Genomic DNA, 13,387 nt, shown 5'->3' with positions numbered 1-13,387 from the left:
GCCTTTTCTTCCACTTTCCAGCAATATGCTTTGCAGATATTTACATAATTGCAACAAGAATTGGGTGTCCTGTTTTTTTCACTTGGCATTACAGTATTAGTCCCCTTTCCCCACGCTGCTCTGCAGCTTCCGTAATGATAATGATCCTTTTTAATGCCCACAAGGATTCCATTGAGTAGAAATTCCTGAGTTTACTTAATCCAGTCCTTTCCTGTCACTATCGTCAGTAATGGACCATTGTAAATAATGTTCTGATGAATATTCTTGCAGAAAGCCTCTTTCTTTCCCCCCTTCTCTTTTCTGATTATTTCCTTAGGATAGATTCCCAGAAGTGCCTCTAATCACTCTCCTCTTTTCTTGTTCCCCCTTCTCCTCCTCATCCCACCTCCCTCTTTTAACAACAAAGAAGACAAAAACTTTTTGAACATCAGTCTCTCTCCAGGAGCCTTCCCCCATGTGCCCTCCTTGCCCTGTGCTTCCCCTTTCTTAAGAGCAGAAGGAGAAAAGAACTATTTTGTTCCCTAAAACTTGAAAACATGGGAAAGTTGCCTGTCTGGCACCTCGTGCATAGCCAGCTGGGCTTCTGCAGAGCTGCAGCAGTGTCTCATTACCTCCTCCTGGCCCCAGATTCTGTCTCCTCTCCCCACAGGGTCCAGTTTAGTTTAAAGGGGTGTCAGCACAGGCTGGGAACCCGGGACCCACAGTCTGAAGTCAACTCTACTTCCTGTAAACCTGTTGACCTCAGACAAGGCATTCACCTCTGCACCTCAGTTTCCTCATCTTTAAAACGGCATAATAATAAGCCTTACAGATAAGGTGGTGAATTTTAAAGGAGATAATCTCCAAAAACTTCCTTATGAGTTATGTATTATTATTAGCCCCACCTTAATAGTGTTTTACATACCAAGTGCTCAGTAAATGCTCACCATTGGTACTTAGCCTGCTGTGTGAAACACAGGCTCTGTAACGCCTTGTGTGAACTGCCCCCTGCTCTCTGTGCTTTCCTTTGCTTACCTCCCCAGTGCCCCTCACAGCCAGCTGTTTCCCAGTCTGCGGGTCAAGTGCCACAACCTGTGGAGCTCATTAAGTGCTCCCCTGCCGGCCCCACACCCTCACTCTCCCAGGCTGAAAGTGGGATCAGAGGCCTCCCGTGAGGCTGCAGTGCCTAGGGCCTGGGTCATCAGCGAGCGTTTCCCCCTGCTACTCTGGGGCAGAATCCTTGCCTTGAACCACAGTGGCCATCCACAGCAGGTAGCACGGTGCCCAATGCCTGCCGGGAGAATGTCATTCCAGAATAGTTTTAATCCCATGTTTCACAGAACTTGTAAATGATTTTATAGGAAATTCCAAAAGACACTTCTAGTTTATTTAGGGTTGTTGACATTCTCTCCTGGTATTTGTTTTGGGATTAAGCAAGCCATCAAGTAGCTGTAGGCCTGAAATCCTTTGGCTTCCACCCCATTTTTTATGACAATACAACCATTGTGCCTTGATGTGGGCAAAGCCAGTATATTTGTGGATATGAGCCTGCCAATAAATCAGGACAAAGGACCCTTATCCCAAAAGGCAGGAAAAAGTGAATTCCTACCCTTGGGGTATCTGGGAAAATAGCAAATGAAAAGTCTATTTCAGGACTGCTGCTTCCTATTGGCATTTCATACACATTGTATCTTTCCAGTCGATAGTGTAACCTTTCATAAAAATAATGTTCATTGATTTTTTTCTCATTATAAAATAACATATGTTCATTACAGAAATTTTTGCAATGGTAGATTAAGAGAACAAGAAAATACAGTTTGCTTTTGAGCCACCTTCTGGAGATGAGATTATGTGTCCTCAAATTCACATGCCCACTAAGGCCAGGCAAGTAGCTTGTGCCCATCAGGCCAGCTCCTGCAGGGTGGGCTGCCCATGCCGATCTGGGCTGAGCTCCAGCTCATGCTTGCTTTGTGGAATACAGACTTGGAATTGCTAAACAAATATCCTGATTTTTCAAGAGAAATCAGACATCCAAATTTTTATGTGACTCTCTGAATTTTTTCAATATCCACCTATTTCAATAAGAAAAACACCATTGAGCCAAATGGATGAATCTGTGGCTTGATTTAGGTTATATTGTATTGCATCCAGGTAAGGCTAACTCTTCTTAGATTTAATTATTTATATACCACATGCAGTCAAGATGAGGTGCCTGAGGGCTTTGTATTCTGTCCTGGGTTACAGGTACCCTAGATGTACCTTCAAAACAAAGGGTTCAAAAAAGCAAGTACTTTTAAAATTTTCACTCAGTCTACAAGTACTGATTAAGCCTCTCCTATGTGTCAGACTCTGTTGGGCACTGAGTGTTCAGCTATGTATGACCCAGGCCTCTGAGCACAAGGCCCTCCCAATTCTATTGTGAAGATAGTACCTTGGCTCATGTAAACAGGAATAGAAGATTGATAAGGGTGAGCACTTTTCCAGGTAAAGTCATGTGATAGTGATGAGTTGGTGACTGACGATTCCATGGCAAGGAAGATCTCTCTCAGGTGGTAACATTCAAGGAAAATGGTGAGACAGAGCCAGCCAGGTGATCCTAAAAGGAGAAGAGCATTCCCAGCAGAGAGAGATCCTGAGCAAAGGCTGTGAGGTGGAAAAGAGCCTAGCACAATGTTCAGGAACCCAAAATAAGGTCCATGTGACTAGAAGCTGGTGGGTTGGAGCAAAGGAAAATGAAATGAGGCTAGAGAAAGAGGTGGAACTTTGCAGACAAGGTGATGAGTTTGAATTTAAGTCTTTGATATTGGAATTGGAGAAATCAGAGTGAATTCCTGGTTCTTAATACAGAAACAGATAATAAAATCTAGATCTAAGTGAGCATGTGTCTGTTGAGTTTGGGTTTTATTGCAAGCACTAAGCAAAGCCACTTGTGGTATTTAAACAGTGGGCAGTGGATATGGCTGCTAATAGGTTACAGTGGACAAAAGTGGGAAGGGGGCAAGTAAAGGAAGCTTCTGGAAAGGTCTGGTAAGGCATGTTGGTGGCTTGGTCCAGGATGCTGGTGGTGCATAAGGAGAGTAGAGGATGGATTCAGGTGGAAACAACAGAATTTCTTGATAGAAGGTGAGGGAAAGCAAGCAATCAAAAACTAGCTCCTTGATTTCCAGAGTGCTTAACCATCGCTCATTTGTGTGACCCCTTAGGCCCAACACAATTGACCTCACCCTTCTGGAAACACTTTCTTCTTTTGATTCCCATGACAATAAGCTTCCTGCTTTCATTCACCTTCACTGACGCCAGTCACCTTCCAGAACACTGGCCATATATTAATCATTGCTGGAGTCTAGCTGTAGCCAAGGTGTGGGTCACGAAGGAAAGGACAGTGTCGGTGAGTGAGGAGATGAGTCAGGAGACGAAACACCTGATCAAGGTTGTAACATCTCCTCACTCGCCAACGCTGTCCTTTCCTTCGTGACCCACACCTTGGCTAGAGCTAGACTCTGGCACGCGGCACCCAACATGGGGCACGAAGGTAAGCTCTTTATACTACGGCATTTGCAGGGACAGGTAGGATTCTGCTCAGGGTACTTGAGACCCCTCTGTGAAGGACGACAGGGTGAGAAAGGGCAGATAGGTCAGAACTTTGAAAAGCCATGGGCCATACTGAGTCTAAAGAAAGAGGACTCTTTATTGAAGTTTTAATGCATATGCTTGTAGGTAGAAGTATAAAAGTCACCAATGGACAATTAGCAAAATTCTTACATTTTGTCCAGGAATGTTGTCCTTGATTTCCTGACCAAGGCACAGTGAGTCTCACAACCTGGCAAAAGGTCGGAGAAGAGATAAGGGAATATTATGCCAGCCATGGACCTGAGAAGGTCCCTACAGATGCCTTTGCATTGTGGAATTTAATCAAAGAGGTTTTAGAACCTAAACAGCAGGTAGAGACCCTCCCACAAAAACCATCCAACTCTAGGTCTCAAGAGGAAGGCAATAGGCAGAAAACAAAAGGTAATAGGAAAAGATATGGCACTAATGAAGTAAGAGACAAAAAGGAAAATGTTACAACCTTGATCAGGTGTTCCGTCTCCTCACTCATCTCCTCACTCGCCGACGCTGTCCTTTCCTTTGTGACCCACACCTTGGCTGAAGTTGGACTCTGGCAAATCATCTATTCCATTACTGCCCCATGACAGACAAGCCCCAAATCAGTGTTTTGAGATGATAAGCATTTATAAATGACAAGTGTGTGGGTCAACTGGGCAGCTTCCCTGGTCTCAGCTGGCATTTCTCCTGCATCTGCAGCCAGTCACAGGTCAGGAGGGACGCTCTGTTGTTCTTGGCTGGGAGTTGTTAGTGGATCTAGGATGGTTTTGGGACACCTGGGGTGTCTCTGCTCCAAGTATCTCATCTCCAGGTAAGGAAGATGCAGGCTGACCGAGGCATGATCTCATAGTGATAGCTAAAGAGCAAGAGAGGCAGGTAGATATGTGTGAGGCTTCTTGAGGCCCTGGCTTGGATTACACTCTGCACGGTCACATGGAGCAGAGCATGTCAACAGAAGAGGTTAAAAATGGACATTAATGCCAAGCACCATGAGACTTTTCCATGACTCCATGCTGTCCACATTCGCCATTCACCACAAATGGTTATTTTGGTTTAAACTAAGTAAAATTTTAAATTCACTTTCTCCATCACACCAGCCACATTTCAACTGCTCAGCTGTGGCAAGTGGCTGGTGGGCACTGCATCGGACAGCGCAAATGTAAAATGTGTCCGTCATTGTAGGAAAGTCCACTGCACAGTCCAAGGGGAGGGCTTTGTGCTGCCAGAGCAGGTCTGTGTGAGCCACGAAGGCCCAGGGAGCAGTCTGCAGACTGTGCAGGCTTTTTCCCTCCAAGCCCGGGAGACATCCCCATAACAAGGCAGTGATTTCCGGAGATGCGCAAACACAGGAAGGTGGCCTCCCTAACCATTGTAATTGGACATAAAGACTTAAACTCCAGATAGGGACCAGAAGGAAGGTAGGCTGAGGGGGGACAGTAATTTGCGGAATGCTGTTATTAAGGCACCACAAACACCCTCTAAGTGCTATGCAATTACACACTGCAGCAGCCGGAGGCTTTTTATTTTACAAGTAGGAAGGACAAAGAGCTGGGCTGTCCACAACCCTCCTCCTCTTTCTGCTTTTCCCTCCTCGGGGCCTCTCTGCTTAGCTTCCCTGTCTGTCTCCACCAGCAAGCATCAAAGATGTGTATCTTAAAACAAGCTGCCTATTTGTGTGTATGTGTATGTATGTATGTTTCAGGGATTGGCAGTAGTTTGTAGGGGTACTACCCAATGCTGTTGGTGAGGACAGTGAGAGCATAAATCAGTATAACCTTTCTGATAAAGTTGGACAGCAGACACAAAGAGCCCCTCAGAGACTAGAGAGATGTTCAGAAACAATTTTTGCTTGAGGGTGTTTAATGCAGCATTGTTTAGAATGGGAAATAAATAGAACCAGGTAAGCCCCTGATGACGGGGAATTTGCTGCATACAATACGGCCTTACCTCCAGTGGGATAATGTATAGGCTCACCCAGAATTCGTGTTCTCAGAGGCTTTTCAATGACACATGATAATGCTGGGGCAGTGCTATGAAGCAAAAGCAGGATATAACCAGTATGTGTATTAGCCCAACTATGTGAGATCTGTGCAATTATATGTGTAGAAAATAAGGCTGAAAGGAAATACATCAGTGTGACGTTGTACACAGTGTCGCTTCCCTGTACCTGGCACCAGAGGGTCAATAAGTATCTGTGAATTGATGTCATCTGTGGGAAGAAGTGTCAACAGTAGTGATTTTTATTTTCTCTATTGTGCTTTTGTACAGTCAGTATATTTTGCATGTATAATCAGCCAGAAGACTGTCAACAGATATTGAGGTCACAGGTGCACTAGGGGTAGCTTTCAGAATGATGCAAAGGCACTTGGTGAGCATGGTATAAAATGGGGCCTGTTTTAGGAACAAGACAGCGTGATGGGTGGGGAGCTCCTTTGTGATCCTACGCACGTTTGGCCTGAGCCTTGAGCCGGTGTGACCCTGTGTGTATTTTCAGGTACTACCCAATGGGCCACCCAGCGTCTGTCCACCTCTACTTCCTTGCTGACCGCTTCCAGGGCTTTCTGATCAAGCATCATGCTACCAATCTGGCTGTGAGCAAACTCGAGACCCTGGAGACATGGGTGATGCCAAAGAAAGTCTTCAAGATCGCAAGCCCACCCAGTGACTTCGGGCGGCTTCAGTTTTCCGAGGTAAGAGGCTAGACGCCGTCACATTCATTGCCTTTTGCCATGGCCCCTGCTGGGTTCTGGTTCCGTCTGACACTGGCAGTTGGAGATGGAGGAGGAGGAGATTTGGAGAGCCCCAAATGTGCCCTTACCCAGTGCCTAGAGAAGGTTCTCCAGCTGCAGCACTGGAATCAGCATCTTAAACAGGGCAGGAGGAGAGGGACAGTGTGGGGTCAGTATCCGTGGACTGAACCAGCCAGTACCTTGGTCTGTTTTTCATAGTAGAATTTCTGTTCCTCTGAATTTTTCAACCTAGCCAATGACTCCTAAACCTATGTTAGTGGAAGACCAGTAACAAACCAGCTTCCAAATGGAGTTAGTGGCATTCATCCCATTTTACAGAACTGAGGCCTATGGAGATCCAGTGATTTTTCTGGATCATAGCTAGAAAGTAGAAGAGCTCAAAACTGAACCCAAGTCTCTTTGACAACAATCCCTTGCTTAGTTGTGCTTTTGTCTCCCCAGTTCTTTGCACAGAGTTTACCTCAAATCAGTCACTGAATGAATGAGTGGGTCAATGGATAGACAGACAGACTGGTGCACGGATGCATGGATGCAGGAAATGCTGTTTCCCTCTCCCCAGCACAGCATCAGCTAAAAGCTGATTGACTGTTTTGCCATGGATTTACCCAGCACCACCTCCACCCCAGACCGGATCCGGCCTCTGTCTACTTCTCAGCCTCATCCAGTACCACTCTCCTCCCAGTTCACACTTCTTGTGTCTTTGTCAAACATGCCAAACTTGTTCCTGCCCAGGCTTCGCACCTGCTGATCTTCCTGCCTAGATGCTTTCCCCAGGGATTTCTTTTTGCACAGCTAGCCTTTGCATGTGTGTGTCACTCTGCTCTAAATCCAGACAGTGTACCTTCAGATACACCTTCTCTACCCACATTTATGCCACAATGGCTACATTCTCTACCTGACACATCATTATTTTACTGTTTTCCTTGGCATTTGCCATCTAAAGCCATCTCGCTGACTTCTCTGGTCACTTGCTGACTGTCTTCAAGAGAGCTGGGACTGCATCTCTCATTCACTGCTGCATTGCCTGCCCGTAGAAGAGCTCATAGCATCTGGAGGGGCTGGATAAGATTTCTGAATGAATGAGTACATACACTTGGGTAGAGATGCTGGAGGAAGGGGAAGCATGGTTGAGCATGGTGAGGGTTGCCCACACAAAACTCCAGCACCTAATCTCTGCCCTACCCACATCAGCAAGTGACTCATCCCTGGAGTTAATCATTACCAAGAGTTTGGCTGCTGAGTTAAGGATGAAAGGTCCAATTTTAGAATATGGGATATCTGGGGAGGCTGGGGAGTAGGGTGGAGGCAAGTACCCCCCTCCTGTATTTTCCTGGCCAGTCCTTTCCCAGTGGCCATGGCCCTGCCCAGCCGACTTGTGCCCTACTGAATGGGCACCAAACCAGGCGCGGGGGGAGCTCCTTGTTAAGCCACCATTTTCAGTTCAGTCTCTGAATACATTGGCTAGATTCAAGCTGCCATGGGAGCCCATGCCATAAATCACTGGCATCAGGGGGCAATTAGACACTGCCCCAGTTGGATTCTGTGCTGGGGGCCCAAGTGGCCAGTTGAAGACATTAATGTCCCATTAAGGAGATGGATGCCTGGTTCCCAGGCCCTCTCTGTTTATCAGCCTGCCGTAGGGTGATGGGGCACTCCTGCCAGGGACTGAATGATGTTGCCCACTCTCTACCTAGTGATTTGTAAGGGCTCCTCCTGTAGGTCTGGAACCCTTGGTGTGAGAACCACCAAAATCTCTGGCAGAGTAACAGTGTGTGATGCGAGTCCCCCAAATCATGTAGTCTGGAATTTTTTTCTAAAGTCTTAATTATTTTTAAGGCAGATGGTATAAAACTGGACAAGAAAGAAGGGAAGGACTTCAGGGCTGCTGTGTGAGCTGTTGAGACTTCCCCTCACAGTGGCACAATCCAGGGCAGGGGCCCAGCGTTGTTGAGCAGCTCAGATTTCTCCATTGCATGGGAGTCCCAGGCTAGTGGCTTGCTGAAAAGATGGTCAGCCTGGCAGTTGCTGAGTGGCTGGATGTACTAAGTACAGAAGGGATGGTAATGAGCTAGACCCTTGTCATTGCAGTCAAGTGGGGCAGCCAGCCAATGAGTGAGCAAGTAAATAAATAAAACATTTCAGCTAATGACAGGTATTATAAATAAAATAAAACTTCCTTCATGTGATTGCTGAGGTCTCAAGAGGCTGATGGGGGTGGCTTTCGATGGCATGATTCATTTGGGGACGAGATGACTGTGGAGCAGAAACCTGTAAAAGAGCCTACAGTCTCCAGGGGAATCTGGAACTTTCTGAGCAGAAAGAAGAGCATGTGGAAAGGCCCTGAGGCTCCAGGAAGGAGCTGGGCCTGCTCAAGGAGCATCAAGGCCAGTGTGGTGAGAGCACAGTGAGTGAGAGGAGAGTGGAGGGAGGGAGGTTTCAGGGGGAGGGGGTGGATCAGAAGGGGTCTTGAAGGCCCTGGAAAAAAGTTCAGATTATATTTTAAATGCAGTGGGAACCTTTGATGGATATGAAGGGAGGAGCTGTATGTTAAGCTTGAGCTTGAACATGTACTTAAATTTGAGTAACTGATCATTTTTAGTGAATGATCATTTTAGGCTTTCACAGTGAGTGTGATCAGGAAGGCCACAGAGGATGTGACAGCAATGAAGCTCCATCTCAGGCAGTGGTGCCTCTAAGCACGGAAGGCTTCCAAGTAGAGGTGACACATGCCTGAGATCTAGATGACAAGTAGCATGGCCAGCAAGAGAGTGGGGAATGAAGGAAGACTGTTCCAAGGACAGAAATGAATGAGAGATCAGTGGCAAAAGAGAGCCCCTCTCACAGAGGTGCTGAGAGTAATGCAGGGTGGCCTGGGGCTGAGTGCAGAGGGAGGGAGACAGGGTGAGGCTGGAGCTGGACCAGAAAGGACTGAATGTTGCCAGATGGGGTGAGAGACCAGACTCAAGAACAATGAGCTGAAAAGGGTTGCCCAAGGGGAAGTAACAGGATCAAGTTTCTTTAGAAAAACCTCTAAGACTTTAAGGCTTGGCTTGAATCTTGGACACTCATTCATTTATTTCTTCAAAAAATTAATATTGTTTTCATTCCTGCTGTGTCCAGCCACTGCTAGGCACCAGGGGTCCTCAGGCAGGGCTGACCCACAGTTCCTCCTGCTGATCCCCAGGGTGGCAGAAAATGCCAAGACTTCACAAGTCTGGGAGGGTGAGCTGCCCCTGCAGACATGTCACAGCAATCGCCGCCAGTGCTCCACTTAGGACAGCTCCTTGAGTCCAACGTTCAGGCTGTGGTCCAAAGATGGAAAGCTGAGGCAGGAAGCAAGCTGTGGGCCTGTGAATGTGCAGGGTAATAGTCCTTCCTGGTGAGAAGAAGGATGAATCAATGAGTAAGAGGCAATCTAGGGAATAGTAGATAAGAGCACATCTGGGGGCTGGCTCCCTGGGTCCTCATGCTGGGTCCGCCCCTCTCTGGCCATCGAAGTTATCTAACTGCTCTGAGCTCAGTTTCCTCATCTGTCAAATGGGGATAATGGCAAGGATCACCCCTTCTTGGAGGTGGGAGTGTTAAACAAATTGACGCATCCAAGTGCTTAGCCTGCGTGGCGCACTGTAAGCTCTCGGTATGTAAGAGCCACAGTGCTCTGTGTCCTGGGTGAAGGGTAGACACAGGAACTCGAGGCAAGAACAAGGAGAACATAAACCAGCTCCTGTTTGCGCTGCACGTGTGGGATCTCTCAGGGTGCATATATATACCCACACCTGCACCCCGACCTGCACGCACACGTCACAGATACTGGTCATGGAAAGACCACAGCAGCAGTACCAGCCTTAGAGTGTGCTCATTATCTGCTACTAACATGCTCACCTGCTGTGTCTTCAAAAGCACCAAAAAATTAAACCTCCTGGAGAAGCAGAAGACACCTCCTTTTTTTTTTCTTTTTCTTTTTTATTGAAACATACTTGATATACAATATTATATTGGTTTTAGGTATACAACCTAGTGATATGACTCTTACAGACATTCCTCAATGCCCCCCATGGTAAATGTAGTGAGCATCTGTCAACATATAAAGATATTACAATATGATTAATTATATTCCCTGTGCTGTGCATTCATCCCTGTGACTAATTTATCTTATAATTGGGAGTTTGTAACTATCCCTTTCACCTATTTTGCTGGTCCCTCCACAGTTGATTTAGAATGGTAACAAAGCTTTGTCTTGGGGATCTACGCAGTTCATTCATTTTTCTATCAAGTCATTCACTCGTTCATTCCACAGATATTCATTGAACACCTATTGTGTGCTAAGCACCAAGACGGAGCAGTGAACCAAGCCACAGAGATGTTAGCCATGAGAGGACATTTCATACAGTCTTTCTGGCTGCTGGGTCGAGTGTAAATTGCAGGCAGCAAGAATGGAAGGAGGGAAGCCCAAGAGCAGATGCTTGGGAGTCAGAGCCACACACACACCCAGCTGGCTGACAGGAAGGGTGGATTGGAGAACCACCCCCATCCCGAAGGTTCAGCTCAGACAGTGGGAGGGAGGCCAAAGCTGTCTCTTCCTAGGAAAGCCATTCAAACTCTTGCAAGTGATGGGCTGTGCTGAAGGACACTCCTTTTCCTGGCTTACGATAGCGGAGCTCCCGAACCGGAGTCTGTTCTTCCTCAGAATGATTACACTAAACGGAGGTGCCTGATCTAGAAAACCAAGGACCACAGTGGAAACCAGCTGTACCTGTTGAGCAGCCTGGTGTGTGTTTCCTTAGAATAGCCTGCAAGTGGGCATTCACCTTTCAGTGCACTATTTTTTTTCCCCCAAATACCCACCATGTACCAGGTACCAAGGCCCTTGGTTTAGTGAGTGGACCACAGGCCTTGTAATCTTGCAGACTAGGTCCAAATCCCAGGTCCTCTGCTTACTGCCTGTGCAACATTGAGCAGATATCTTAATTGGAGCCTCAGTGTCCTCATCTTGAAACTGGGTATATGAAGTCTGGTAAGCAGGCTCTAGCACTGTAGTCCAGGCCCTGTGATTTCATTACTCACTTCCCTGTTTCAGGTCGGCACTGACTGGGATGCCAAGGAGAGGCTCTTCCGCAACTTTGGGGGTCTCCTGGGGCCCATGGACGAGCCAGTAGGCATGCAGAAATGGGGGAAGGGCCCCAACGTGACTGTGACCGTCATCTGGGTGGATCCCATCAACATCATCGCAGCCACGTACGACATCCTGATTGAATCCACTGCCGAATTCACCCACTATAAGCCCCCTTTGAACTTGCCCCTGAGACCTGGGGTCTGGACAGTGAAAATTCTCCACCACTGGGTGCCAGTTGCAGAGACCAAATTCCTCGTTGCCCCTCTGACCTTCTCCAACAGGCAGCCCATCAAACCAGGTGAGTGTTCCCCGTGTCTCAGGGAGAAAATACCCCTCCCTGGGGGCCTCTCAGGTCCTTCGCCTGCACAGGTGTTGGGCACTGGGGCTGCCTTGGAGAACAGGCTCTCTACTTTTGGTATCTTTTCCTGTTTATCTGCCATAGAGGACCATCTAACTTTCTACCTGTGCACCAGGGTGGTGATGTCATCTCTCTGTTTTAGATACCTGCTCATTAGATGCTCTCCCTTTGAACTTTCAGAAGGCCCTGCTCATTTTTACAATAAGAGGGGAAATAAACCCAGGCAGATAGTGGGTTTCAGCAAATCTTGTTCACTGTTTAAAAAATAATGAGTTAAACAGGAAATTCTATTTATCAAAAAGAGCATACACTCAGTGAAAAGATATACCATATACTAGTGGAAAATATTTGCTACACATAAAAAAAGGACTAATTTTAATATATATAAAGAAATCCTATAAATCAGAGCAAACTATAAGTCACAGGCCATATACAGCCCACTCCCTGTTTGGGGTTTTTATTTTTATTAAAGTATCGTTAATATACAATCTTATGTTGGTTTCAAATGTACATCACAGTGGTTCACCAGGACCTGTGATCAATTTATATTGTGATTGCAACTTATTGTGCCCTTTATCCCCTTTCTCCTACCCCACCCCATACCCGCCCCCAACTGCTTGGTAACCACTAGTCACTTCAGTGTCTCTACATCTACTGCTGTTTTGTTCCTTCTGTTTTGCTTTGTTTTGATATTCCACAAATAAGTGAAATCAAGGTATTTGTCTTTCTCTGCCTGGCTTATTTCATTGAGCATAATACCCTCTAGCTCCATCCATGCTGTAGCAAATGGAAGGATTTATTTTCTTTTTATGGCTGAATAATATTCTGTTGTGTGTACATACCACATCTTCTTTATCCATTCATCTATTGATGGACACTTAGGTTGCTTCCAAATCTTGGCTATTGTAAATAATCTGACAGTAAACATAGGGGTGCATATGTCTTTTCAAATCAGGTATTTTGTATTCTTCAGGCAAATTCCTAGGAGTGGATTTCTTGGGTCAAATGATATTTCTTATTTTAGTTTTTGAGGAACCTCCGTACTGATTTCCACAGCGGCTGCACCAATTTGCATTCCCACCAACAGTGTAGGAGGGTTCCAATGTCCCCACATTCTTGCCAGTATTTGTTGCTTCTTGTCTTTTGAACTGGTGTGAGGTGATATCTCATTGTGGTTTTAATTTGCATTTCCCTAATGATTAGCAATGTGAAGCATCTTTTTGTGTGCCTGTTGGCCATTTGTATTTCTTCTTTGGAGAAATGTGTGTTCAGGTCCTCTGCCCATTTGTTAATTAGGTTATTTGTTTTTTGGGTGTTGAGGCGTATGAGTTCTTTATATATTTTGGATGTTAACCCCTTATCAGATGAGTCATTTATGAATATATTCTCCCATACTGTATGATACCTTTTTGTCGTACTGATGATGTCCTTTGCTGTTTTAGTTTGACATAGTCTCACTTGTTCATTTTTACTTTGTTTCCCCTGCCCAAGGAGATGTGTCCGGGAAAAAATTGCTCATATTTATATTCAAGAGATTTTTGCCTATGTTTCTTTCTAAGAGTGTTATGGTTTTGTGACTTA

The 13,387-nt window shown here is 46.0% G+C and overlaps 1 protein-coding gene and 1 long non-coding RNA gene across 4 annotated transcripts in view; one reads left to right on the top strand and one right to left on the bottom strand.

Moving 5' to 3' along the window:
- The window catches only part of XYLT1 (xylosyltransferase 1), a 313,184-nt gene that overhangs the window by 278,654 nt on the left and 21,143 nt on the right, over positions 1–13,387 (top strand). For all 3 annotated transcript variants that reach the window (XM_036992014.2, XM_036992013.2, XM_073215521.1), the window contains 2 exons: positions 6,080–6,275; positions 11,413–11,746. In XM_036992014.2, the coding sequence (XP_036847909.2) occupies positions 6,080–6,275; positions 11,413–11,746 (530 nt within the window). The remainder of the gene's footprint in view (positions 1–6,079; positions 6,276–11,412; positions 11,747–13,387) is intronic.
- LOC108383248 (uncharacterized) overlaps positions 6,589–13,387 on the bottom strand; it is a 274,618-nt gene continuing 267,819 nt past the window's right edge. Inside the window, exon 5 of the long non-coding RNA XR_001849739.3 lies at positions 6,589–9,711. This is a non-coding gene — a long non-coding RNA (uncharacterized lncRNA). The remainder of the gene's footprint in view (positions 9,712–13,387) is intronic.

The sequence above is a fragment of the Manis javanica genome, chromosome 10, assembly GCF_040802235.1.
Source record: "Manis javanica isolate MJ-LG chromosome 10, MJ_LKY, whole genome shotgun sequence".
In the NCBI taxonomy this organism is placed as follows: Eukaryota; Metazoa; Chordata; class Mammalia; order Pholidota; family Manidae; genus Manis; species Manis javanica.
This window is presented reverse-complemented; position numbering and strand designations above follow the sequence as displayed.